The following is a 26,849-nucleotide window of genomic DNA, read 5'->3' as shown; positions in this document are numbered from 1 at the left end:
GGACATGACTCACCTTTTACTGAACGTAATACTGTGAGGAGGAAACAATGCAATTTGAAGATGTCTTCCACCAGCCAGGGGTCATGCTGGGGTCCAGACTGTTTATTTGTGTGTGTGTGTGTGTGTGTGTGTGTGTGTGTGTGTGTGTGTGTGTGTGTGTGTGTGTGTGTGCGCGCGCGTGTGCGTTAGACTGATTGACAGCCTTGACAGTTTTGGCAGTTATAAGATTCGGAGGTGAGCATTTTGATTGATGATTCCATGTGGGTGGCAGCCTGTAGATTAAAACCTCTAGTAGACAACACACACACACACACACACACACACACACACACACGCACACACAGTCGACTCACATTTATTATTTGGAGGCATACTGTAAGCCATAACTATCATTCACTGTCTTACCGTAATGCCGTTCTGCCGTTACTGTCTCATCTCTACATTTAATACACTATCGAACAAACGTGTGGGTACGTATAGATGAAAGAAGACCAACTCAGTACTTTGCTAAATGAATATAATTTATTCAAGTGACCTCACAATTACAACTATACTTTTATAGACACTGCATGAATAAATAAATAAATAGCTGTAATTTCACTGTCAACAAACATCATTTTCAGTGCTGCATTTAAAGGTAAACTAATTTGTTCCTATGCTTTTTTCTTTTTTTTCCTGGTATATACATTTATCACACAAAAATACAGCGTCATTGTTATTTACGACATAGAGCCAAAAACGTGTCAGTCCACCAGCTGACGTTGATTCTTTTCTGCGTGTGCGTTCCGGTTTGTGGATGAACCCTGGAAACTACACACTCATCTGTTGAGGAGAACATTTACATTCACATTTAAGTCCAATGAGATTGCCTGACACTTTGCATAGCATCAGACCAGACCGCCCTGTTTGAAGCTGAAGCTGATTTATCATCGATCCCAAAACTGGTTCAGGTCAGATCAGGATCTAGTAGGTCCTACTATACCTCAGCTGATATGGCTGCACAAGGGGATCAAGTCCCCTTTGCTCTCTGTAGACTAACTTCAAGGCCATTCTGACATCTTAAAGGATGAAGGCTGGTGTTATTCTAGATCTTTTACATTGCGACCTAATTGCCTAAAAAGGCAAAAATCATAAATAATATGATTGTAACAAGTTTTGCCACTGAAGACGAAACCTTAGCTTTCCTACCCCCAAAACAAAACACCATACTTCTGGGATCAATAAGGATTATGTAAAAGGTTGAAAAAATTTGGGAAACAGCCAGTTAAAATCCTTAAACTTTCCAGATTAAAACGCCTGTTCAAGATCACCTACTGGTGCAAGTCCAGACAGCTTCCAGCACATCTGCTATTTTTTGTCACTCAGTAGCAGTCACATTCACTTGTACCTCTGCCAGTTATGCTTGATCTCCTCCGGTTTGCCAACACAGTAAAGCTTCAACTCCATTTATATTTTTGGCAAGTGCTCACATCGTTTGAGGTCATGTTTTTTCAGATGCCAGTAGAGCAGTAGGACTCCACAATGGTAGTCTCACCCTTCTTGTCGTACTCATGAGCTGATGTTGCTCCTTCATGGTTTGAACCTACAAACCTCGATCAGTTTGAAGCAGATGTTGAGGTTTGTGCACAATTTTGAGGTCTGTGATAAAATCTCACAGAGCAAGTGGTCATAGCAGGACTATCAGAAAGCAATGCAAAAATAGCAGCAGCACAAGAAGCTATCTGAGAAGGTGATCTTGAGGGAAAAATGTAAACCAGGTATAGCTCGCTGAACTTTTTGAGGTCAGAGAGGACCAAAAGACCGACTAACACATTGTTGATTTCGGCCTCACTTGGTAATAATTGTTGACAAAAACATCTAGAATTTTACCAGCCTTATCCTTCAATGGAAAAATATTTCACACATGTCACCTTTTCAACATGTTCCTAAATCACTCATTTTTTACCACTGACGTTTGAATTAAGGCAAGTCCATAAGATTCAAAAAGACACCAACGAACCACAACGATGCTAAGAGGAGATAAACACAGTGAAGTCAACTGGACAACAGTAACACATAACAATGCCAAAAATCTTCTTAACTTGACAGATTTTTTTGTTTCTTTTGTTCTTTTTTCCACACAGGGCAGCAGTGTGTCTGGTAGTTTAAAACTGCCAGGCCCGTGACAATGTAAGGACTTAAACTGAACAATGTATGAGGGTGCTCAATCAAGTAACACTTCAACGTTCATCACTGCTAATATCGCACTGTAACACACTCCTTACAAACCATAATTTTTGAACCTCTGTGCAGCATTAATCAAATGTCCTGAGGGCTGATCGACTTGGGGCCGGATCGATGATGACTGGTGCTACTAACACCATCCTGGAGGAACAATCATTTCCTGTCCCCACTAACCTGCTGTGGCTGGCCAGTCAATACAGCTTTAGGATGAGAAAACAAACTATCATAGGCGCGCACACACACACACACACACACACACACACACACACACACACACACACACACACACACATATTTCAAAATGGCTTCTGTGAGTTCATGTTAAAAATAAAAATCACTGAAGTGTTCTTGATTACTTTCAAAGTTCACTGTCGCGTCTTGCATTGAGATTTATTTCCAGGCTGCTATTAGGTTCCAGTCATTTATAAAATCTGTTTGCAAAATGAACATCATGTGCTTTTACTGGTGTCAGTGTTACCATTCCAGCTGTAAATGAATGGTAGTTTAAAGATGTATTCCCATTGTATGTTTGACAAAAACAACAATAGCAAATTGATTTTCATAATGCATTGAAATGAAGGGAAGACAATGGCTGCCTGGAAAGTACAAAGGGAAAGAAAGGTCACGGGGTGGCGTGTAATAAAGTCAGAGCTCCTGTCTAATTACTCTGATTCATGATGATTCAGCAGCACACAATTTAGGTTCAGTGCAGAACTTTAGTGTCAGTAGCAGGAAGCTTATGATCATTCTTTATGTCTCCCTGTGACCATCAAACTTTATTTTAGAATAAATACTGGATCAAATGACTACATCACCGAGCTCAGAACCACTCTTTTGTGCTCCAGACTATTGTTGTCGTTTTACTCACTGTTTTAGTTTTCTGATTTCACTATCACCATCTCATCAGCTCACATTAAAGAGATTGGGTTAAATTACAATAAAGTTGTAACTTTAGGGACTCGTCAGTACTGACAAGAATAGCAAAGATCAAAACAGAGCTGAGCAGAAGCTTCATTAATCTCATGGATAGGTACTTTCGGTGGCTCCCTTAGTTCCACCACAGAGGATGTATCCGCATATTTTATTTGGCATGGATTTTTACAGTGGACACCCTTCCTGACGACACCCTGCCATTTATCCGGGTAGGGACTTGGGTCAAAATAGTGGGAGTACACTAGCTTGTGACCTCCTGAGGCTGGCTTTGTGTCTCCTCCCAGTTATGAACTGGTGATCTTTCGGGTGTAAGGCGAGCGTGTTAACCACAACACCACTGAGCCACCCATTGCATTCAAATGAATGATAATTTTGCCCTGTATCTATAAAACACCCCCACAATGAATTCTTCTTATGCTGTCACTCATTGATCTCTTTTGTTTAGTGTAATCTTGTCAATACAACAAAGATGGTAGTTAGCTTGCTAAGTGTTGGCAGTGAATGAAAAAAATGTTTTTATGGAACGCTGTTTGGGATTTTGCTGATTTAGTCAGTATCTTCTATTTGGTAAAGTCAGGGTTTGGTTATATAATTATGGACTTCAGCAAGAAGATTAAATCGAGCTGAAAACAGAACATAAAACTTGCAAACATCTACTGGTCTTCAGGTTTAAACAAGACATGGTAAAAATGAAATTTAGTAAAATGTATCTAGCTGTACAACGTGGGTCCTAAAAATATTATTGCTCTATCAATAACGTTGTTCTACATGAAACTCAAAGTATGATAAAAGCTTAGTTGTCAGGTGCATGTAAACGAACTTACGTATATTATGCTTTAAATAATGACTTGTAGATGTGGACACAGTTTCTTGGTTAGATATTGCACTATTTTCATGATCCACAACAAATCCTTGTAGACTTGCTTATATAGGCCTGCTGTACATCCATCCAAAGTTCCTCCGATCACTATAGCAGCACTTAAATGAAAATGGTTGAAGTTTCACAGAGTCGTGATAAGAAAACACAAGAATGAGTGTGGCATGATTCGCACAGATGATTGAGTCCGTTTGCTGTTTCTAGGCAAGGAATCTCAAAAAGAAGGAGGCACCATATTGCCGTCAGAAACTTTTGGAGTCACTTGAAAGCCACAGCAGATGCTTTGTTGATTTGGCTCCCAGTGTGGCAGTAGTAATTTTCCTGAAGAATATTGATGCCTCTTTTGACTGTTCCTTCTTCTTTACATTCCTTGGTTCTAGTTTACTTTGTGCCTTAAATGTCTAATCTTCATTGTGAAAAGCCTCTGGACTAGATGCCCCATCATCACTGAGGACCTCCGTGTTGGTAAAGGTCCCAGCAAGTGAGGCACCCAAGACCTGCCTGACAGGAGCCATCTCTGAAAGAATTATGTTATCATGGTTGCTTACCAGTGTTGCCTTGTCCATTATCTCCTTGCTGTGCTTGGAAACAACAGCATCCAGGAAGTCGTACTTATGTGACAGCATACCACTTTCAAATAGATACTTTGTCAGGTAAGAAAAAAACACATTGGCCAAGAAGGATGCCGCCATGGACACAGACTTGAAGGGGAACCTCTGCTGGACAAAGTGCTCTACATCTCCAGTGAGGTGATGGACCTTCTCCTGGGTCACCCAGCCGGGGTAATAGATGAATGGAGGTAGTTTGAGGTAGGGCTCCCCTCCACCAATGCGCAGCAGAAGACCAAAGATATAACCAGCCACAGAACCATAGGTGTTGGTGCCCTTAACGAACAGTACACTGAGAAGTTGGGGGAATATGATGACATAGACCAGATCAGAGCTCAGGTACCACAGGCCGTATACTGATCCTGTTAACAATGCCATGGCAGTGGCCAGAGCTCCGAACACAAAGATGGTGAGGCGCATCACCCAAACAATCTCCCGATCTGAGGCCTGTAAGGGAGATGAAAGGGATAAAAGAGTAAAGACAGAAACATAACAACTGGAGGGGAATAGGGTGTTAACTTAAATGAAAGTCAGTTCAGATAAAAGATTAGAGCCTACAGCTAAAGTAGTGTCTGTGTGAGGTTGCACTTAGATACGAAAGCGCTTGGAGATGTAGGTTCTGTTTGAAATTATTCACTCGTTTTCTTCTCCATACTCTTATTATTAAGGGAAACTGGATGTTGAGAAAAGGTGAGCTCAGTGGTACAACAGAACAACACTGTAGGGCACTATTTGGTCTTAAAAAAAAACAGGTCTTATCGAGTGATTAATCCAATTGTATTCATTTTTTTCCCTCCAATCATAATTAATATGTTCAAAGGAACATATTAATTATGGAAACCAGAAGAGAGGTATAAATATGTGTCTGCAGCCACTTTTACAACACAACCGAGGTTAGGGTTTGCATTTCAACCAGTGGTGTGGGGGATCTTGGAAAAAAAGCAAGCATATGATTTGCAATTGTTTCATTTTTCATTTTTTAGAATGACAATGCTCCCAAATACACAGTTAGTGCAATAAAAGGATGCCTAAATATATTTTTTCCTACCAGAATATAAAGAAAAGCAGGTTGACTTAAGACTTTTGCACAGTATTAGCATGCACAGTAATTTTCACAATTCTGAAAATTAATGTCTGTTACAAATGTGATGGGAATGAATAGCAGGAAATCTCAGTGGGACCAATTTAGCAGATTGTCTAACCATCTAACATTATCTAACAAATAATTATAACACAAACAACTTACAAAGATTTCCATCTCGAGGTTTCGGGTATTAAGCAAATTCGATAAAGTGCACATTTAATTTCTGCTGTAGGCTCTTGTTTGGTTGTATTTTTCGTATGAAAATAAAGTTGATTTATTGATAGGCTGACTGATGTTTGGAACCACTTGCTGAAATTGTGCAGACGTACGTGTATGCTAGGAATATTGCTCTTACCGACTGCCGAAACGCCAGCTGATAAATGTTCCTGGCAAACATGGAGCTGGCTGAGAGTATGGATGAGTCTGCTGATGACATGACCGCAGCTGACACAGCCCCCAGACCAAAGAAGGAGATGTACGGTGGGCAGAGGTGCTGAAGCACTATAGGAAGGATCATGTCAGACTCATCCTTATCCTTTGGAGGGAGGGAACCATATGAAGTTTGGTTCCAGTCTGAATCAGGACATGAGAAACAGATAAAAACTGATAATTGTAAACAATGCAAATTTCACAGCTTATTATTACGGCTCTTATGAAACATTTAGCCAACCAGTCAATCTTTGCACTCAACTGTCAAGATTATCTATGTGTTAAATTAGAAAAACAGTCATTAGCATTTGTCTTAATTATTGGTTAGAACAAAAAACAGAAAGAAAGTGCCTTGCATGAGGTAGTAACACAACGTAACTAAAGCTGAACAAACTGTACCTGGCCCACATTCGCATTTTAAGATTAGTAGCATTACTTTTCCAGCCACCCTGCAGAAAATTAAGTGTACGGATTTCTTTATTACAATTTTTGATCCCTTAGCTTTTCAGACAAAAAAAGTTAATGCTCTCAGTGGATACACATGCTTTAAAGCTGAGAAACAAAAGGCCTTAATGTGCCCAGGTGCCTTAATAGCAGCACAGATTCAATCTGCTGTTGGTCAAAACACAATAAACCAAGCCACAGTAATAATAGTACGAATTAAACTGGATACTGACTGAAAACTAGACCCCAGTTCAACATAGATGAGGGTAATATACTGGTTTGTTAATGATCCGTGGAAGCATATGAGTCAGTATTAAATAATTATGGACATTATGTAGATTAACTGCATTTAACTGTTGTCGATTAATCATTGATAATGGTTAACATCATAAGGGAGCCAATAGTTCTGACAGGCTATGTTGAACTTATTAGATACAAAAGTATGCATGGACGCTGGCTGTACTGATACCCTCATCTTTGTTAAGCCAACATTCAGACGACTATGGTTTATATATATATGTCTTTCTCTACCCATCCCCAGATATTCATAGGCAGTGGTTGATTAGTGCCAGTTCTACAAGTAACGGCTTCAGATGGACCAGATTAATTAGCTCCTCTTCAGATGTAATATTCACTAAATTGCCATGGTCTGATGGCTCTCTCTCCTCTGCACGTCGTGACAGCATCCGTCTGCTGTTTACCCTCCAGACACTGTATACATCTGCATTTACACATCTGAAAAAAGAAAAGGGCTGCTGGGGTGTAAACAACCCCATGAAGCCAGGGTGCTCTCTTTGATCACACTTTCCCGTTTGAATAAAGGATGTGGTTCTTGGATGTTTCGATTGTCTTGTGATGTTTCATTTACTGCTTAATCACTGTGCATGTCTGTGCGTGTGCACATCCGTCTTGGATTAGTCTCTGATTAGCGTGTGTTTGCCTAAAAAGTCTGATTTAACAGCTGCAATCCAGACATAACAGCGTGTGTGCATATAAAGCACCAGTGGCACTGTATAGTGATTCATACTTCTACCTGTCTTTGTTGTCCTTGTAAATCTGGATGCAAATGACAGCTAGCTCCATTACTGCTTAAAGAAAGGATTATATATACTACGCTTGGGTACACTGTTTAAAAAGAACTGTTTCTGCACACTCATATAATTCAGTTTATTAAAATATTATGGGACCCCATTTTAGCTTTAAGAATAATAATGTCTGATGCACCTGTGGGTGCATATTTGTGTTTGTGTCTCTGTGTGTATTATTACCAGTGGAAGCCCCTATAGCTCCTATGAGGACAGAGGGGACAGCCATGACCAAGCAACCGAAGGCAGCAAGGAATGAAAGGACCTGGGCGTAGGTAGCTGAAGAAGCAGAAAGAACCCGTTGAAAATAGACCTGCCAGGGAATCCCCCCCAACATCTAGAAACAGAAACACCAAACCAATGCATTACAATCAGCAGTCTGAAAAGAATACTGTGAATCTCTTTGTTTCTAGTAAAGATATCCATTTCAGTACTAAGAAACCGTTAAATGCTATGTGCCACAAATGGGTCTATTAAACATGATGCTTTCATTTTGACTTCAGTGAAAGTGTGTCTGCAATTGACTTTAGAGTTGTATACTGTCTCTCGGTGAAACTTCAGATAAAAGTTATGGCTTACAAGCAAAAAGAAGTTGTCCGCCCAGAGCCAATTGTCTTCAGGCTCAATCTTCCCGAGCCAAGGAGATTGATAGATTGTTTTCTTGGCTGTAACACCGATGTCTGACACGGCAGGATTGGACAGAGCAAAAGGCACACTGATCCACTGAAAGGAGAAGAAAATCATAATGCAACATTGATACAATAAAACGTAAATATGGAATTATTGTATTTTTATACCATTTCAAAATCTGGCTGTTGAAATCAAGTTCTACTCTACCCTGTGTTGTTGATACAAAAGATGTTTTTATCAATTTCATGTTTTGATATGATTCTGTGTGTATAAATTTAGATCTTTTTTTAAAGTTATGTTACTTAAAAAGTTACTTAAAAATCTTCTAGAACTGATAGAAGATTTGGTTTAAATATTGGCTAAAATCGTTAGAGCTGCTGGTTGAGTAGCTCCCAAACTCACCAAACCCAGAAAGATACAGAAGAGCTGGACCACATCTGTGTATGCAACAGAGTAAAGTCCTCCAACAAGTGTGTAGAAGATGGCTATCAGTGCTGAGATCACCACAGACATGTTGATATTTATATCCACTATCACACTGAGAGTCGCACCTGCATGGAAATATAACCAGTGTGAAGAAGAAAAAAAATATTCACTAAAATCTGGGTAACCTGATGTTTCACTCACAATGAGTTTGGGCATACAATGCAGTATACTGTAAAGCATAGATTAGATTTAAAGTGGTGAGATTCATGATCTCATCCATTGGGATGCCTACCCAAAGCGGACAAAATGGCTGCAGACCAGAAGATTTCTCCCATGAGTGCAGGGATGAACAGCAGACCACCCATCCTTTTTCCATATAGCTGCTGGAAGGGATCTAGCATGGTCACATATCCACGTGATCGCATGGGTTTGGCAAAGAAAAGCCCCCCTGAGTGATGTCAGATGTTGAGGTAATGCAGACAAAAAGCACGAGAGAAGCATTTTAGAAAGTTGTAGAGTACTACTAACTTAACGTAAAGTGTGCTGATGCTGTATAATAACCTTAATGAATAGACCAAATTCTATATGCTTCAGCAACACAGCTTAAATTTACATTTACTTTAATATCAATCTAATAGCACAAAGATCAGTCTTCCTACACCTAAATATCATATCAATATGAATTTAATGTAAAGGAATTTCTGTCTTAAAAGTAGGAAAGCATATTAATTTATAGGCAAAAAGTACATTACTACATTAAAACTACATTACATTACCTACATTAGGTGATGCAACTCTTTCCCTTTTTAATCTCGCTATAAGCAGATATATTTATCCAAGTTTTTCTAGGTTTCCTACCTAGTACAAGGCTGAGAGCATAACCAAAGGGTGCCTGTGCCCAGGCCAGGCCGAAGCCTGGGAGGTAGACATATTCTGCTGTTCCATTAATGTAGCCCCCTCCCACCCAAGTGGCTGAAAAAGAAGAAGAAAACTTATTTGTAAATTAACAAATCAAAAGAAAATATACATTTCAAGTTTTCCGAACTGCATGAGTATAATGGTGTAAACTGTGATGGGAATTTCTACTTCTGCCCGCTGCGCAATCTGTGCGTAAAAGACGGAGCGGAAGACCCTAGTCAATGGAAAGTTTATTTATTTTTTTGTCCTTTTGGACCTTACATGGTATGAAAATTGGACAAAATGCGCACGTGGCTGCCGTCGAACAGACACCAAGAAATACAGATTTAAAGACTCACCGGTCATCGTAAATCCACCAACGAACAAGCCGATGTCCCTTCCCCCAACCATGATATTCTCGCTCCGATCTAAGCCATCGCCAACTCCAGAGTTCTTATTCTTCCACGCAGCCCAGATCCCCACAAACAGAATCAGGACATAGAAGAGCACGATAGCCACGAGACCCTCGACGTGAATGGTCATCTTCCTTTTCTCCGCTTCCCCGCCGAGATCAAGTGCTGCTGCGCGCGGACTGGATACTCATGGAGAAAACTTGGAAGAAACAAAGGAAAAAACCCTTTAATGATACATTTGTGGTTTGTCAGAAATAATAAAAACACACAATCCCAACCCGCAGAAACACATTTTAAGGAGTGCAGACAAACTGTAACTGCAACTACATGGAACTTCATTTCAAAAGCTATCAATTTAATCAACCTGAAAACAATAATGTGTGACAAATACATTTCTTAAAAGAAACGAAACAGAAGCATTTTATCATCAGTGTGTCGGATGTAATACTGGCTAAGTCCAAGTGATGCCAGGCGCTTCCAACGCCGTTAGAAATTACAAAGTATTTCAAATTTCTTTTTCAGGTTTTCTGCGCACATGCACGCTTACTGCAAATATTCAGCTGTTACAGTTTTAATGCTCCTTGTTAACCGAAGTTATATTGGCCTGAACAACTAATTATTTTCCCCAATAATAATAATAATAATAATAATATATATATATATATATATATATATATATATATATATATATATATATATATATATATATATATATATATATATATATATATTAGGGAAGATAATTAGTTTTTTTTTTTTTTTTTTTTTTTTTTTTACCAAATGTCAAAGTTAAAATTAGTAAACGTGAAAGTGTAACAAGTAATACATTTATATATACTCGCCAATTATAGTTTAAACTCCTCGGGTTAAACTATATTTTAGATAAAATGACCGATTTGCAAATTCCTGCTCGGAAATACTGCGACCATGAATCTTACCGTATCCAGCAGGGACTTCAGCTTGTTTCACTAAATCAACAGATCGGAATTAGAAACGACGCAAACTCGATCCAGTGGTATCAGTCCAAGAGTGCGCACATTATTAGTGTTACTTTAGTTAGTTCTTTACAACAGCTGAACGTGTTTTAAACGCGTTATCCGCCCTCATTTACAGATATTCCTTTCGGTCACTTGACTTAAGTAAGTAGAAAAAACAACGTATTTACAACTTTACGCTTTCAAAGATTTGCACCCACATTTGCATGTTTCTGGTAACTCTATTGTGCGCAAAAGTCGGGCACTCCTTTGTAATGGCGATGCATTGGGAAAAAAATCCGGTCCGTTTTCCAACAGATTCATAAAAACAGCTGCATTGATGAGGTTCGTGCTCAAACTCAAACCTGAGGTTCCCCGTTGCGCTGACACCATGGCGCCAAGAGGCCGGTGTTGAATTATTGAGCTCTCTTTAAATCGATTGTCAATGCAGTAAAATGCAATTACATTCGGCAACCACATATCATTTTAGTAAAGTCATTACAAAATATAATTTTCTTACCTTTGCTTTGGAAAAACGGGTCTAAATAGATCACAACAGCTGGGACTCCAAAAGTAGATTCAAAAAGTGTAAGAGACAAATTATATTTGTGATATATTGCGCTGCCAGTCTGTAATCCTCCTGGACGACCAAACACCATTCAACTATGTTGTTTTTTAAATCACAAATGCTGGTCGGCAGCAGAGAGGGAGACGGACCGAGCGAGGGAGGGAGAGAGGCTGGAGGTGGGTGGAGGGGTGGAGATGAATGGGAGTGGTGGGTTTATTGGGTGCTGTCAGGGTGGGTAGATGGTGGATAAATGTCTTCCAGGGCAGGACGAAAATAGCACCTAATAGAGAATGGCATGACGCACAACCTCTGCGGAAAAGCTTTCCAATATCATAATATCATATTGGCAATAGATGAAACCTTTACTTTGCCAGGTTACATTTCAGGCCTGATTTATGATCTTGCGCAGGTCCTCGCTCGCTGATGATTAAGGCAAGGCGCCTTTACTGCAAAGGCTTGCTGTATGGCGGTGATGTTGAGAATGTGAGCCACGCACACAGGATTAATTTCCACTTTATAAGTCCGCATTACACATTCAACTCTGACGCCTTTTCGTCCAAAAACATCAATCTACTCGCAAGTTCGTGCGTTTGATCACTATGATGTTGAAGTAAACTTTTAGACATTTGGAAGCAGCACAGTTACAGTATTTTATTATATCGCCTTCCTGCACTACTATCTATTACTGTTAAAGATCTATGAAGGAACCCAGTTCCGCTGTCCATGGTGCTGAACTAACATTTCGTATTTCTAGGTGGTTTAAATCATATTTAAACCGCCCCCTTTAAAAAAAGTATTTGCTTTGGTGAGTACTTCTCTGAGATGTTTAATTTCAAAAAATGATGTTGTTGAAGCTGAGCTCAACATGTGCACGTGAAAGCAGCAGTACAGCAGGGAAAGCCTGTATTGCACATCCATCAAGAAAGGCTTTCACTGATGCAAGAAGTGCTTTAAATTTGTAATTTTTTAACGAGGGAGGAAATAAAGTTACCTGTTTAACAAAATAAAATAAGTTTGATCTGATATAAATTCAAAACAGAGTTTTTATATATCTTGCACATGCCCAGGATCCTAATATTACCATACAGTTTAGCTCATTGAAATCTTTGGCAACAAATCTTTGGCCCAACTCAATGTACAGTTCATGTTTTAACCTGTGATTTCAAAGCAAATAATTCCTATAGATATACGATTTATCCCTTCTTCTGGAGCAGTTCAACAAGGTTTAATGTAAATAATCTTATAGTTTTATGGCATTAAATAGATTTTTTCCGTTAACTCATAATGTAATTTATCTAATTGATGTAAATGATGACAACGACTTGCTGAAATAAGATAAGTCACTTCCTTGAATCGTGACATGTCCTCTCATTTAGTGCCTGTGTGGCTCTTTTATACAGTCATTGGTCTGACAGCCTGCCAGAAAGAGGGCAGCTCTAATTGGAGGGTTTTCCAACTAATAAGCCTCAGAAAGATGTCCACAGTGTTACATGTCAGTAGGCAGACAGCCAGAAAAGCTCCGCAAGGTGGTAATAATTCCACATATATGGCTAATGACTCACAATATGTCAGAGCCATTCAAACAAAAAAAAAAGGTGCTCAGATGTAGCGATGCAACTGGTGTCCTATGCAGTACACCAAACAAGGCAGACTAAATAAATACAAGCAGCTCTTCAAAAATGGTTTGGGATGCCTTTTCAAAAGACCTTTGTCGCCATCCAGTGGCTTCGTCAAGATTTACGCAAATCTGAGAATAAGTTGGCAAAAAAACATTGAAATTATATTTTAATGGAGCTTCACAGACATTAACACATACAAAAAAGTTTTTCTGGGTGTTAAACGTCTAACAATCTATTATTTTACAAACATGGTTTTAAGGTATAAATGTCACTTGTGATCATAAATTTGCAACGGCCTTTTCCAGCCCCTTTCATCAGAGGATGCTTACACTAGTAATAATACTTATAGTGTCAGGTTTTATTTTCAGTGTCATGAAAATCATTTAAAACACTGAGTACTGACATAAAATCTTTTTCTTTAAAGGGAACTGCCTTTCAGAAAGAGTTAAATCCCATCTAGGCAGAAGGCCAGATAAATGATCCAATAACATGAGAGTCACAGCAAAGAACATGGAATATCATTTATATCGTCTTTTCTGTGATGATTTCCTATAAAACACTGCCACCTTCTGGTCCTTCATAGGAAAAGCCTTACAGGGTTAAAGCTTCATACGACTAGCCAAGGCTCTTGGTTGTTTATGTTAGAGGAAAGACAGAGGCAAATATCTGTTCAAATCTGACTTTGGTGTTTTGCATTATGGGGGCCTTCTCTTTTCCAGCTGATATCCTCTTATGGGTATGCAGGACAAAAAAGGATCCATGTCGTCTCACAGTTATTGTTTCAGTATTCCTCTTAGTCTTAGACATAGTTATTGAGCCTATAGCCACTGCTGGAAGCAGAGCAAAGCGAGGGAGCATGGTTGCCTTTCAGGGCCTCGGGGGGCCTGTAGGGTGGAGCAGGCGGATGTAAGTTGTTGAAGACAGGGGGAAGATGTGATGACTGACCCCTCTGCATATGGGGGGGACTCTGCCGTGACCTGTCGCCACTGCTGCTCCAACAAAGCACCATTCCCCCGGCCAGACTGAGACAGGCCGAGGCGTATCCGAGATACACAGCCAGTCCGATCTCATACTTCATTCCACTGTGAATTAATGGGTTGTAGAAATTCTCGATGACCTCGTTGGTGGTCCAGGACACGGTGACCAGGCAAAGAAGCCCAGCACAAAGAAAACAAATCCCACCGCTCAGGACCAGGGGAGATTTAATCAACGAACCCCGGGCAAAGCGGGTACATTTCATCCCAGTTACAGAGACCAGAGATGCCAGGACTGAGGTGAGACAGGAGATTACCATGAGCGCCCGGGCAGCCTGATGTGGAGAGGGAAACAGTAGACGACTATTAAACTTTGGACTATAAACGAACTCTTACTTTAACAGGTCTGGGCAATGAACCTGTCAATTAATATACTGCTTTTTAATAAGTGCAAACACTCATATTCTAGCCTATATTAAGAGTTATTGTCCGTCCCTATTAATAAATATCCAACACGTTACACTAAATTGAGACTATGTATGTTTTTCTGAATAGTGAGTCTGTTGAGTTTAATAATAACAGCAGGATGACTAAAAACTCACATAAGAAAATATATTCATAGATATTAATATATAATAATATTAGATATCTATAGATAGATAGATAGATAGATAGATAGATAGATAGATAGATAGATAGATAGATAGATAGATAGATAGATAGATAGTATAATCTATTTATTATATTAATAAAATCCAGGAGTGTAAAGTGATTAAAGCAACATAAATTTAATATTCAAGAGTCCTTAAAAGAACAGGCTTCTTGACCTTCCACCTACCTGCCCATCTTAAAACTTTATTCTAAAAGTGAATATGTACCAATGAGTTGGGCTATAAGTATTATTTTCATTAGTATTTAATCTGATAATTAATGAAAACTGAAAACTTCATATTTAAATTGTTCATTGTGCACATAAACGCCTAACTGGGTGTAAAGGTGGAAAATAACCATATAGCTATAAAGTTTCTGTGCAGCATGCTAATTGAAACTGTGTATTGGAGTTACAGAGTTATGTTAACATGCACGGTTGCTATCAAATGAATTTAAGTTAATAATTTTATATTATTATATGACAGGTTAGTAACTGGTTTTGTTTATGAGATGTCAGAATTGCAAAAAGGATTTTTAAAAAGATGCTTACTTCATAATGATCGACTAAACTAATAAGGTTTTCAGCAGGTTTTCAGATAACTTATTATGAAAAAATAAATAAATAAATAAAATAACCACCCTATATGTGTTTTGAGATTTCTGCTCTTCTCATTTCTCTACATGTTGGTGTTCGTGTAGTACCTGCAGGTCGGGTGGCAACGCCAGCAGAGACCTGTACAGCTCGCACTGGTAAATACCAGTGCTGCGCCAGACACACTCCATCCACAGGCCCTTCATGTACCCGGTGGCTGTGATAATATTACCATCCACATGAGCTCTGCTGCGCCAGTGAGGGAGCAGGGTTGCAACTATAGTTCCTGTAAACCCCAGCAATCCTAAGAAGAAGCCAAGGAGCTGAAGCGCCATGCTGGCCATGATCGGCTCCTTTCAGAGAGATCCTGAAACGGCAAAGTATGAAATTACCGTCAGTAAAAATATATAAACTCTAGTAAAAGGCAGTTAGCAGCATTTCAATGTCCCTTAAAACACGATGACGACTACATTGGATTCAGATGTTTCATAAAAATCAGCAAACATAAACCAATTTAAATACATGCCACTTAAAAAGAAAACTTTCAGAACAAAACTACTGACTGTCCCGCAGGCTGAAATGTGGCTGGATTACTCCTCTTATCGCAACGGTTCCCAGCAGTACAGTAATTCCACTGAGCTCACATCCAGTCACAGAGTCTGAGTCATTCCTCAAGTGTCTCTCCCGAGTGTGGGCACAAATAGCTGTGGAAACTTTCAGTATTCTGGCATCCGTCTCTGGTGAGTGGCAGGTGACTGCATGTGTAACTAATGAGTGCGGTGTTCAGCTTCACCTGTTTAACGCTCTCCTCTGGAGGGCAAACCACAGAAGTCTATTTGTTAAGCTCTTCGCCGCCCCTCAAGAAGGCAGAGAGAGAGGAAATTAAACATTTACAGAAACCACCCAACCTGAGAAGCACCGCTATAAGCCACTAACTTTGAAATTTTTCACAGCTCTGCAGGGTATTTGAAAGCGAAGGACTGAACGACTTGCTGACAGAGCCTCCAGCCGCTGGGCCCCAAACTGTGACAAGAGAGGATAGCAGTGACTGCTGTTGTACTAATTGGCCAAATTATGTTATTTTTCAATGAAAATTTCTGACCTGACATCCTTTGGCATTTAGTTTTACATTTGCAAATGCATGCTGAGCCCTAAAAACACCATAACATTCAGCTGTAGGCTACAACTACAGATCCCCTACGTGAAAAGTGTGAAAAGGTAAAAAACATCCATGCTTAATCATTTACTTTTGTTCCCTAGACTTTATGTCTCTGAATAATACAATGTGGTAAATAAACGGACCAACAATACTATTAATTAAGGGTGCCTTTTTGCTCCCGCATGAATAAAACTGACTTTAAGTTTCACACCAAAGACCAAACTGTGCTTATACAGACCCATTGTTTTGAATTCCTCAGAGAACAGAAGCTGTTTATGAAGCCTGATTATTGTGCAGTGTTAGACCTGGCACTGCCAGAGCCTCTTAAAATATCACATACACACAAGCTTCCTTGTCCTTATTTAATGATTGACTATGCTGAAGGCATAACAATTAAGCAATATGAACAAAGGCAAAGCTGTGACAAGTGTCTTGTTTAAAATTTGCTTGCCCTGAAATTAGTCCAGTTTAGTCTTTGACTACTCTGCAAACCACACTGCAATACTTACAATATAAAACTCAATGACTGCTGCGTAGCCTTACCTGTACTTCTAACATTTACTTAACAGACTCCACATTTAAATACTCACCAATAAGAGGACTACAGGACCATCATCACAGGTGTCCAGATGGTATACTCGTCCTGAGATGCAGAGATGTACTTCCAGATAAACAGGGCCTTTGACTCCACATTGACCAGCTCCTTCTGTTTCTGCTCTTGTCTGGACAAACAATCTGTGGATGTGTGTTTGTGCGCTGCAGGACTGTCAGCTGCGTGACTGGCCTGTTTTAGATATCATCATCTTCATCATCATCATCATCGGCATTATCCCTGTCAGTGTCGGCAGCATCATGTCAGAGATGACATGAGAGACAGTCCCGCTGCTGGCTTCTTGCTCCTAACAGATAAACAGGGCCAATGTCAAATGTGGACCTGGAGGCAGGGCAGCGCTGCTAAGCTGAGGCAGACAAAACAGACATTGTCTTCGCTGGCTGTGCTGTTTTTGTCTCAGTAAATCAGTTCTGCACCTACAGATCTGTTGATAATAATAATAAAAACAAGAATAAATGAACACAGAATTAAATCCAACAACAAACTTGTGGAGGAATGGTTAATGTTTATTAACTGCTATTATAAGCAATTTAAAGAGACAAAACAAAGCTGCAGTCAATTAAGACTGTTTTTAACTACGTGACTTGCACATTAGGTAATTTTAGTTAACTAAAATTAAAACGATGTGTAGATGTAATTTAGCTACCTTAAATAAACAAAAAAATACAGCAAATGTATTTAGATTTAGTCAACACTACCAGCATGAGAAGGCTTTGACTTATATAAATCTGTGTATTGCAGCCTATATAAAACTAATAATAGAAAGTAATGAAGATTTAACTTTGTCTGAAACAAACAAAGAAAAAAAACTCACCTGAAAACAAAACATGAATAATAATGAAACTAGTGGACAATAACTCCACTTGTACATACTGTAGGGCAATCCAGGAAATGCTGGTGAATTCATTGAAGTTTGAGCTTCTCTCTCCGTGCTTTTCCTCATTCTGTGTCCCAAGTTTAACCTGGCGTGACATCCTCTTGGTATACAAGAGCATTTTCCCAGTCTGTCCCCTGGGCCCTTCATACAACTCTCTGTGACAGCTCTATAGTGAAGAGATGATCCTCTCCAAGGTCTGCCTGTGGGAGACGCCATTTGAATGTGGAACACTTAATAATCTTAGTTAAGCAGAATAATCCTGTGATTAGCAGCTGAGCACGGGTGGTTTGTTGGACAAAGTGCTAGAGGGTAATGTGTGTAGTACAGGGCATTCTTTTTAAACTGGTCTTGCCTGTGCCACACATATTTTGTCAACACACTTTATGTGGATTAACGACGAAACAGCCTACAAAGTCACATATCTAAAAGCCCCTGCTTACGCACAAAACACACACATAGACACAGGTGTTTTGGCCATTTGGCTGATTAGACCTCTGATATGGGGGTTGAGGTTGGTTGGACCAATAATGGGAGTTAAGTGAGGTCAATAAATTCTATCAGCAAACCATAATGGGAAAAAAGCACTGGTGTGGATGTCATACAGGGTCTTTCAGGTCACAAATCTGTATTTACTGCACACATTGTGGCTTCTCAAAGCATTACAATTAGTTATCACGAAAATGATAACTCCATTTAGCACTGGGCCACACCTAAACTAACATAAAACCACTTTGCTTTCCTGACATGTCAAAATGTCTGTTGTGAATATGGTCTATATCAGGGATATTAACCTATTTTACATTGTGGCCCACATACCTCCCACTTTGATCTTAAGTGTGATGGACCAGTGAAACTCACCCTTCTGTCAGTGCAAAGAGGTTTATCTACATATGTAATCCTTGAGATATCTTAATATGAGAAAAAAATTAATTTGTCACCATGACTTGTTGGGCTTAAATTTTTAGAAATGTGTAAAATTGCAGAAACAGTACTGGTATCCCAAACTGTTTCTGTTAATTAACAGAAAATGCAAATCAGCATTTTTTTATTTTCATTTTTACCTTGGACGCATTTTGAAAAACTCACTAGTATATAGTGAGATAATGTATTTATTATATATATGTATATATTTAGTCTTCGAAAGTCAATTTACTAATACAAGTAAACATACTACCCCCCCACCACCACCAAAAAAACAAAGACAAAAAGCAAAACAAAACAAAACACATAGAGACATCACAAATTACTTTTTGCCACAATACTTTGCCAATTCCAGTCCCCAGGCCTTATATTTGACACCCAGGGTCTATTGGCTTGATAATCGGGTAATGGAACAATGCCACACAACATACATAAAATCTGGAACTGAATGTAGGCTATTTAAAGGCTATATAAAAGAACTGACTGTATCATTTAACAACTATCTTACTATTATGTATTAAACATTAATAATACCTTATTTCATTATTTAATAATACCATAGAGGAAAAGTCTCTATGGCTTTCTGGGATAACAGCTAACAGCTAACCCAGCTATTAGCTACAACTAGCTATCTGCTACTGTTTTTCAATGAGCAATTTTATTATTTTTTTCTTTTTTCGTTTGATTTACTTACAGTCTGTGCTGACATTTGCTTTCTTTTTAGCCTTAATTTAGTAACATATATATAAAGGTGTTGTAACTTAAGGATATAAATATTTTCCCATCCCTACCGCACAGATGAAAGGAAAGAGAGAGAGGGGGAAGTTTCGCGCCGTTGTCTGCTAATGTGTCATTAAAGAAAGCAGCTAGGTTAGCTCCCAATACCTTTACTTCCAGGATTTGCTATTCACGGTTTTATTTGCACAGGTAAGATTTTGTAATGCCAGCTTGTAGCCCTGTTAACTCTGTGTCTGAATTTGTGACTCTTGTGAGGCTCAAAGTTGATGAAAATGTAGTTTTATGAGTTACTTTTACCTAACTATGTTAGCTGACTTTGTGTTAGCCGAGTGTTTCCCAGTCATATTTGCTTATCTTTTTGACAGTCACTTAGCCAGCGATGACAATGGTCAGAGGGAAGCCATTGAGAAATGGTGGTAAGTATTCACAGACACATAAGCCTTACAAGAAGAACCGTAATGGGCCCACACCTTCTAGGACCATTATGACCCGCAGCCAGTGCTCCACTAGCTGCACCAGCTTCTTCAGCAGGATCCCTGCAGAGGTGTTTGACATGATCCTAGACAAACTGTCTGGTGAGTTTCACCTATTATTTTGTACCTGTAACACTGTTCCCCAATTCATATATAATAGGAGCTCTGTTATTTTGTAAGGGGCTTTTGGGTACAGCTCAGACCTTTTGTTTGTATAACTTATATGAGGTGCAAAAGCTATTACCAACATACATGTGTAACTATGTGTAATTTTAAGCACTACTTTTACAACACTTTCTGCAATAATAGCTCCATTCTGGAATGTCCTGATGTAATTGCATTTTTGATGGATGAAAATGTGTTTGTGTTTTTTACAGTGCTGGAGATCAGTGTGTTCAGCATGGTATCAAAGGAAATTACTAGATATATTGCAGACTACATCTCCACAGTGGCCTGGAAGAATAAAATGATCCTCCAAAGCTTTCACCACTCCAGCTGCATTGAACAGAAATCCACCATTGGACACTACAGAGACCTCGGTATTTCAGTGTTTTGTTTAGTATAGCTCTTCTTGCTGCTTTTTAAGGTACCACATGTATTTCTGACAGCCTCAGCTACTATTTTAACATACCATCGAATGGTAATGTGACCTCGTGTTTGATGTCTTAGGTGTGTTGTTCAAGAGGTGTACCCTGTTGCTACCCACAAAGGACAGGTTAAAGTTTATCTTTAGCAAGATTTCACAGGTAAGAAAGGGGCAGGTGAGATGTCAGGCTAGAACAGAATACTGTAACTTTTTAAATGAGTTACATTTATTTTTAATTTTCATGAGTGAAGGCAACAATACATCTGGTTTTTGTAATGTGTTGCAAAAGTTTTAAAAAAATTAAACTTTGATTGCATTGCTGTTTTATGCAGCACAATATGGTGGCATTTTAACAGGTTTATTAATAATAATTATATGTATGATGTCAGGCAATTAAATATTACATATAATTTAGCATGATGGTCCTAATTTGTCTACATGTATTAAACATATATGAAATGTTGCTATTGCAAGAACTGAATATTTGCAATCCCACTTTATATCGTTGGAAAAAAGGCCTCTCTTATTGTTGTCTTGATATGTTTCAGATTCCCTGCTTCCTGTTGGAGAAATGTGTAGCACCAGACTGCTTTGCTTTCACCAGCTTTGGAGTCTTCCTCCAGGTGAAGACCCTCATGTAACGACTCTCATGTTTATGAAACCTGAATCTAATAAAAGGAAATAACCAACCAGAGCCCCAAAATGTGATAACATGCAAAAGATAAACTTTTTAGCAACAAAGACTATAGATATGTTACAGAGATCTCACCCTAAAGTTACTGTACAATAGACGGTCTTGCTCAGGTAGTAATAATAGCATAAACAGTAAGAGAAAAACACAGTACTTTACGTAAGGAAATCTTTAGCTTGGTGTGATTAATTTTTGTCTTTAGTTTTTCAGCTTGGTGTTAAAAAAAATATCTGTAAAAAAGAAATAGAAATATTGAGGGGTGTTTTATTAATTCTTTTACAGACTCTGATTGCAGGGTGGGATGAGCTGGAGTGCCATAGAGTATTCAACTTCCTCTGTGATCTAACAAACCTGCAGCAAAAAACTGAAGGAGTCATCACTGCAAAACCAGGTGTGTGTGTTCCAGAGTTATCCAGAGAACAAAGCAGAAATATGATGCTGAGAACAATCCATGGCTAAAGCTTCAGTTACAGCCTCTTGCTGAGCCTGTGTCTTTTGTGATGGTCTTCGGGAGTTATGGATAAATTTGTATGTCCATTACCAGGTGTGAAGTGGTATCAGGAGCTGCAGCTGCGGCTATTTTGCCGTCAGGTTCTTTTGGACCCGTGGCCGAACCAGCCGGAGTGTCATTTCTGGCTGATGCAACTCCTGAAGCCTTGGCCCTTGGTCAGCCAGGCCCACTTACTGTTCATCCTCTATGGTCCTCTGCTGCCTGAGGGTGAGATAACGTATTACTGAAATATTAATGCAGATGGATAGTATCGACATTATGGAAACATATTAAAGTCATAACTACATCCTGTTATTTTCAGTGCAGCTTTGTAAATTCTAGCATGTTTTAACCTGAAAAAGGGCTTATTGCTCCAGAGAAAGTGTCAGCAATGATTTTTTTAAACAAAGCATAAAAATTAGAGAACCAGAAAACCACTTTCAGTGTTGTGAGGTGGCACAGGAGACCTGAGTAGGTTATGCTGGTGTAGTACAATTTTTGACATTTAACATAATCATTTTTGTTTGTTAAAGTAGTAGTGGTGCAACGGATCAAAAATCTCACGGTTCAGATCGGATCACAGTTTTAAGTCACGGATTGGATCAATTTTCGGATCAGCAAAAAAAGAAAAAAGACAAAAAATTAACATTTACTCAAGGCGCTTTATATTGGAAGGTAGACCCTACAATAATACCGCTCATTATATCGCACTCCGCTGTGATATAATGAGCTGTCACGGTCACGTAGCTTTCCGTTGCCCTGGAGGTCCACCCATTTGTAGTAGTTAGGGCAACAGAAGATGCCTGGGACAGTTCAGCCATAACTTTAAACTTTTCCTGCTCATACATGCTTGGAACGATCTTGCCACTAAAGTGGACGTGCAACGGGATATCATAGCGTGGCTCAAGCACGTTCATCATAGTTTAAACCCCTTGTTTTGCACAACAGAATACCCATCTGCAGCTAAACACTGCAATAGCTTTTGTAATAGCTTTAGCCCGGTCGGACTGGGCAGCAAAGGGCTGCTTAAATACCGCAATTTCCTCTGCTCCTCCACTTGGACCGTTAGCGCTGGCCATAACTATCGCTTGACAGACCCACCACGTGCACCATACACATACTTTTTTTTCTTCTTTTTCGAATCTTCGGATCACGTGCGTGCCGAACCGTGGAGTGGGATCGGTTCGGATTACGGATCAACCGTTACCCGTTGCACCACTATAAAGTAGTGTGCAGCATTTAATGATAAATAACTGAGGTGTACTTCTTCATGCAGGTACACTCGGCTGGCAAGATCTGGTGGAGAGGGGGCTTCCTCACACCGCTCTGTGGCACTTAGCCAAGGCCATCCTCTTGCTCTTTGGCAACCTACAAGTCAAAGGCTGGAGCACTGACTCGATGATCACAATCATGGAGGAGCTCATTGGTACGTTTGATGAATAAGAGAGAGATGCACACCGTGAGTTACAGATTCCCAAGCAATAAGATGAATAAAGGATCTGTTTCAAATCTATGTAAAACATTTCAGTTTAATGATTGTAAGTAGAAAAATCTCATATAGACTCCCTCAAGTGATTGTAGATGCTGGCTATTTGTTTCCTTGCTGTCTCCAGTCATTCCTCATCCGTGGCATGTGGAGAATGTAGCTCGTCTTTTGGTGCTTTGTGGCAGCAATCTCTGCTACACTGTTCTGGCCAGCAAGGCTCTCAATGGACGACTCCTTGAGATCTCAAGAATCATCGTCTACATCATACTGGTGAGAGAAATAATTTCCTGCTTTTATCCTAAGGTATTTATACTTCGTTTATAGTTAAGTTTGGTATATTAGAAAACTATTGCCTTGTAACTGAGAATGAGCAGTTGCTTGAGCCAGAACCAGCATGTGTAAGACTAAAGGTATAGTGAGTTTTGGACGAGCTTGCCATTTTTGCAAAAGCCACATTAGAAGGAAATCTGTGTGTAAAAATAACAAGAGCCGAGGTTCAAATGTAAGACCTTTCTGCTTTGGGGTGGTGAGTTAGTGATCTCCACTCCCTGATCATTTTCCCTCCATGTAATTTAATTAAAAATTGTCTCCAAGTTCACCCAAAATGTAAAAACAGAAAATATATAAAGACAATATTCTTATGTATTATTTTCTTTTCTTTCTTGAAAAAAAAACAAAAAACAGCAAAAGGAATCACTTGCTCTGTCCATGGTCCTAATATTGATTGGCTATTTTGTATCTTCCCCGTAGGGGAATAGTAGCAACTTTAATATATATGTGTTTGAGCTCATTAGTGTTGTCCCTATTAACAGTGTCCCAATTGAATTTTATGTTTTATTCCCAGCACTGAAAATATCTTACCTTTGCTTATTTTGACTTATCATTACAGGAAGAGCAGAAACATTATATCATTCAAGACTGGCTCAATGTGTTCTTCTTGTGCCTTCACATTAGGTGTGTGAAAAGGACGGCTATCACATGAGTTGGGCGGTGAAGCTGGTGCAGGAGATCTGCAAGGTCTTCAATACGCCCCCGGAAAAGTTCTACTTCATCCAGCAACTGGAAAACACATTTTCAGAAGTCACCCGGGAATTCTTTGAGTTTTCTGTAGCAGGTGAGGTTGCGTAGCTTAGCTTTCTGACCACCACGGCGGACAGCATCGCTCCAGCTGTCGCCCTGATCCTTTTGTAATTTTGCATGCAAACTATTTTTTGTTTCTATAGCCCGTTGCAATACAGTTTCTTAATGTTGGAGGTGTTCTGGGTAAACTCCACTAGGAAGAGGCCCAAGGGTTGACTCTGAATTTGTTGGAGACATTATATATGCCTTTATATGTCTCTGGCTCTCCAGCAAGAATCACTAAACATTGCAGAGGAAAAGGATGTCCGCTTAGGATGACCACATTTCTGTTAAGCAGAAGAAATGGATGGATTGAAGGAAACCTTAATGGGTAGACAAAAACCATAGATCCCACAGTGAAGGCTTGTGGTCATGCGAGGTTCCATTTCTATTTATTTTATTTATTTAGTGGCAGTTCACAACTATAGTGAACTAAAGACTTTATATTCTCCAAGTTAAAAAAACCCCACGGGTTTGTTCCAAGGATAAAACTCCCAAACACGCTCCACAGACATAGGCTTCCCACCTCAACCGGACAAAGGACTCAGCAGTACACCTGCACTTAAAGGACAAAGGAGACTTTCGAAGATGCTAATGTTTACATTTTGAACATCAGAAGACAGATGGTTTTGGAAAGGAGTAAAGGAGACCATGCCCACTGTGAATGACTGTAATTGAACAGAGGTGGTGGTTTAGGACACCAGCTATAAGCCAGCAACAATGCAGCCTTAAGATCCATTTTCAGGCGTCTCAACCCCCATTCACACCTTGCCTCAGGTTACCTCAGTAGATCACATGATGGGGTCGGGCAAAGTCTGACAATGGCTTCCCAGTGATGGTAATAATTCACACATTTCTTCCACACCTCGGCTCATTTGACGACTCACACGATCAATAGTGGGTCAACAACCCTCAGGACCACCTGAAAAGGGGAAAATCCTCACTTTAAATACTTTGTGGGGCTCTTCACCATTTGATTTTAGTACAGAAGAAGCCTTTTGGATGAGAGGTGACCTAAAGTTCAGTTGCCTTATTATTTTAATCTCTCAAGAAAAAATTAAAAACATTTCCATGATGTTATGTGGTCATTTTAACCTTATCGAATGAAGGAACAGCAGAAAACTGCAGCACTGGGAAAACTACGGTAACAAGCATCCATGAACCCTGTACCACCCATGCTGTGTTCAAATAGACTGGGAAGTTAATGTGCTCATTTAAAAATGTTCAGATGTACAACAAGAAAGTTAATATATTCACATAAAAAGAGGAAACACATTTGCAGTAAGGGTGTGTGTAAGCATGGTTAAGGTGTAGATGAGAAAATGATTTTGTCTGCAGGTGGAGCAGCTTGTTTTGAAAGTGTGTGTGTGTGACTGTGTACTTGTGACAGCTCAGACAGATGGCATTTACAGGGAACTTATTATTTTCCTTATTTTAGTGAAAACATTGGGATGGATGTGTTTCCACCTTCTTTTTTCCCCTCCTACAGCAAATCCTTGTGTGAACCTTTAAATTCTGCTCCACCAGTGTTAATGGCTTCTAATACATCTGGAGGAACCCGCTTGTTACTCTACGAAAGTGTGGATTAATCCCTGCTATGAAATGAATGGACTGGACTGAAAAGATCGGGCAGTAGCTTTAAATAAAGGCCGTAGAGTGACATTTCTAGACTCAGCAGCATACTGAACGTGTATTTAATATAATTGTATCCCTTACACCAGTAGTTCCCTTCCCACATTATTTATTTTTAACGCAGCCACTTTACGACCCCACAGAGGAACCTCTGAAGCATATTTAGACTGATATAGAAAGTCAGTAATGCTTTTATCTCTTTCCAGGGAACCACTTTGATGACAGAGAGACTTTCCAGACCCTGTGTATCCTTCTGGACTCCTGTGCTCACTTCCACACTAAATTTCTTCACATGTTCCTCAGATAGGAATCATGCATATTAAAAGTGACAAGATGCAGAGGAGCGAGGGAAGAAATGGGAAGAGATAAATGTCAATAATGAAAGGGCTTAATGAATGAACTGAATGATAGAGAGTGACGGGATTTTGTAAAATCAGTTCAGATTTAGACAGACTTGAACAAAAGGATGTTGCCATGGCGCTCAGAAAGCTGGGGGTCGATTTGAACCTTCACCTGTAGATTGAACACACATCTGTTTGAATAGCTGTTCAAATCGTATCACTATTTATACAAATATTTGTATCAAAGTTTTATAATCTTGTTCTTAAGACAGCTTTGAAGTTGACTTTTATTATAC

General features: G+C 39.4%; 3 protein-coding genes across 8 annotated transcripts; 1 reads left to right on the top strand and 2 right to left on the bottom strand.

Annotated features, from left to right (window-relative positions):
• Positions 1-500: 500 nt before the first annotated feature.
• Positions 501-13,234, bottom strand: LOC113008457 (high-affinity choline transporter 1-like). The gene is made up of 9 exons (XM_026145888.2): positions 11,544-13,234; positions 9,996-10,248; positions 9,598-9,711; positions 9,032-9,187; positions 8,716-8,864; positions 8,263-8,406; positions 7,867-8,020; positions 6,081-6,298; positions 501-5,088 (listed from the first exon to the last, which is right to left on the bottom strand). Exons 2-9 carry the CDS (start codon positions 10,177-10,179, stop codon positions 4,435-4,437), a joined length of 1,773 nt encoding a protein of 590 aa, XP_026001673.1. The 5' UTR covers positions 10,180-10,248; positions 11,544-13,234; the 3' UTR covers positions 501-4,434.
• Positions 13,235-13,359: 125 nt separating this feature from the next.
• On the bottom strand, positions 13,360-19,421 carry LOC113008150 (claudin-14). 5 transcript variants are annotated; one of them, XM_026145351.2, is made up of 5 exons: positions 18,073-19,421; positions 17,177-17,623; positions 16,221-16,284; positions 15,538-15,794; positions 13,360-14,519 (listed from the first exon to the last, which is right to left on the bottom strand). In XM_026145351.2, the coding sequence occupies exons 4-5, from the start codon at positions 15,769-15,771 to the stop codon at positions 14,010-14,012; spliced, it is 744 nt and encodes a 247-aa protein (XP_026001136.1). In that variant the 5' UTR covers positions 15,772-15,794; positions 16,221-16,284; positions 17,177-17,623; positions 18,073-19,421; the 3' UTR covers positions 13,360-14,009. The 5 variants fall into 5 exon arrangements, with proteins under 5 accessions (XP_026001136.1, XP_080146468.1, XP_080146469.1 ...); XM_080290342.1 differs by lacking the exon at positions 16,221-16,284 and having other exon boundaries at positions 18,014-19,421; XM_080290343.1 differs by lacking the exon at positions 16,221-16,284 and having other exon boundaries at positions 17,177-17,485; positions 18,014-19,421.
• A 16-nt stretch (positions 19,422-19,437) lies between these two features.
• Positions 19,438-26,554, top strand: LOC113008149 (F-box only protein 47). 2 transcript variants are annotated; one of them, XM_026145347.2, is made up of 11 exons: positions 19,439-19,924; positions 20,101-20,310; positions 20,586-20,747; positions 20,878-20,954; positions 21,343-21,417; positions 21,768-21,876; positions 22,030-22,203; positions 23,252-23,401; positions 23,589-23,731; positions 24,416-24,575; positions 26,419-26,554. In XM_026145347.2, the coding sequence occupies exons 2-11, from the start codon at positions 20,115-20,117 to the stop codon at positions 26,517-26,519; spliced, it is 1,347 nt and encodes a 448-aa protein (XP_026001132.1). In that variant the 5' UTR covers positions 19,439-19,924; positions 20,101-20,114; the 3' UTR covers positions 26,520-26,554. The 2 variants fall into 2 exon arrangements, with proteins under 2 accessions (XP_080146467.1, XP_026001132.1); XM_080290341.1 differs by having other exon boundaries at positions 19,438-20,310.
• Positions 26,555-26,849: the final 295 nt, after the last annotated feature.

This window comes from Astatotilapia calliptera, chromosome 16, assembly GCF_964374335.1.
Source record: "Astatotilapia calliptera chromosome 16, fAstCal68.1, whole genome shotgun sequence".
Classification (NCBI taxonomy): Eukaryota; Metazoa; Chordata; class Actinopteri; order Cichliformes; family Cichlidae; genus Astatotilapia; species Astatotilapia calliptera.
This window is presented reverse-complemented; position numbering and strand designations above follow the sequence as displayed.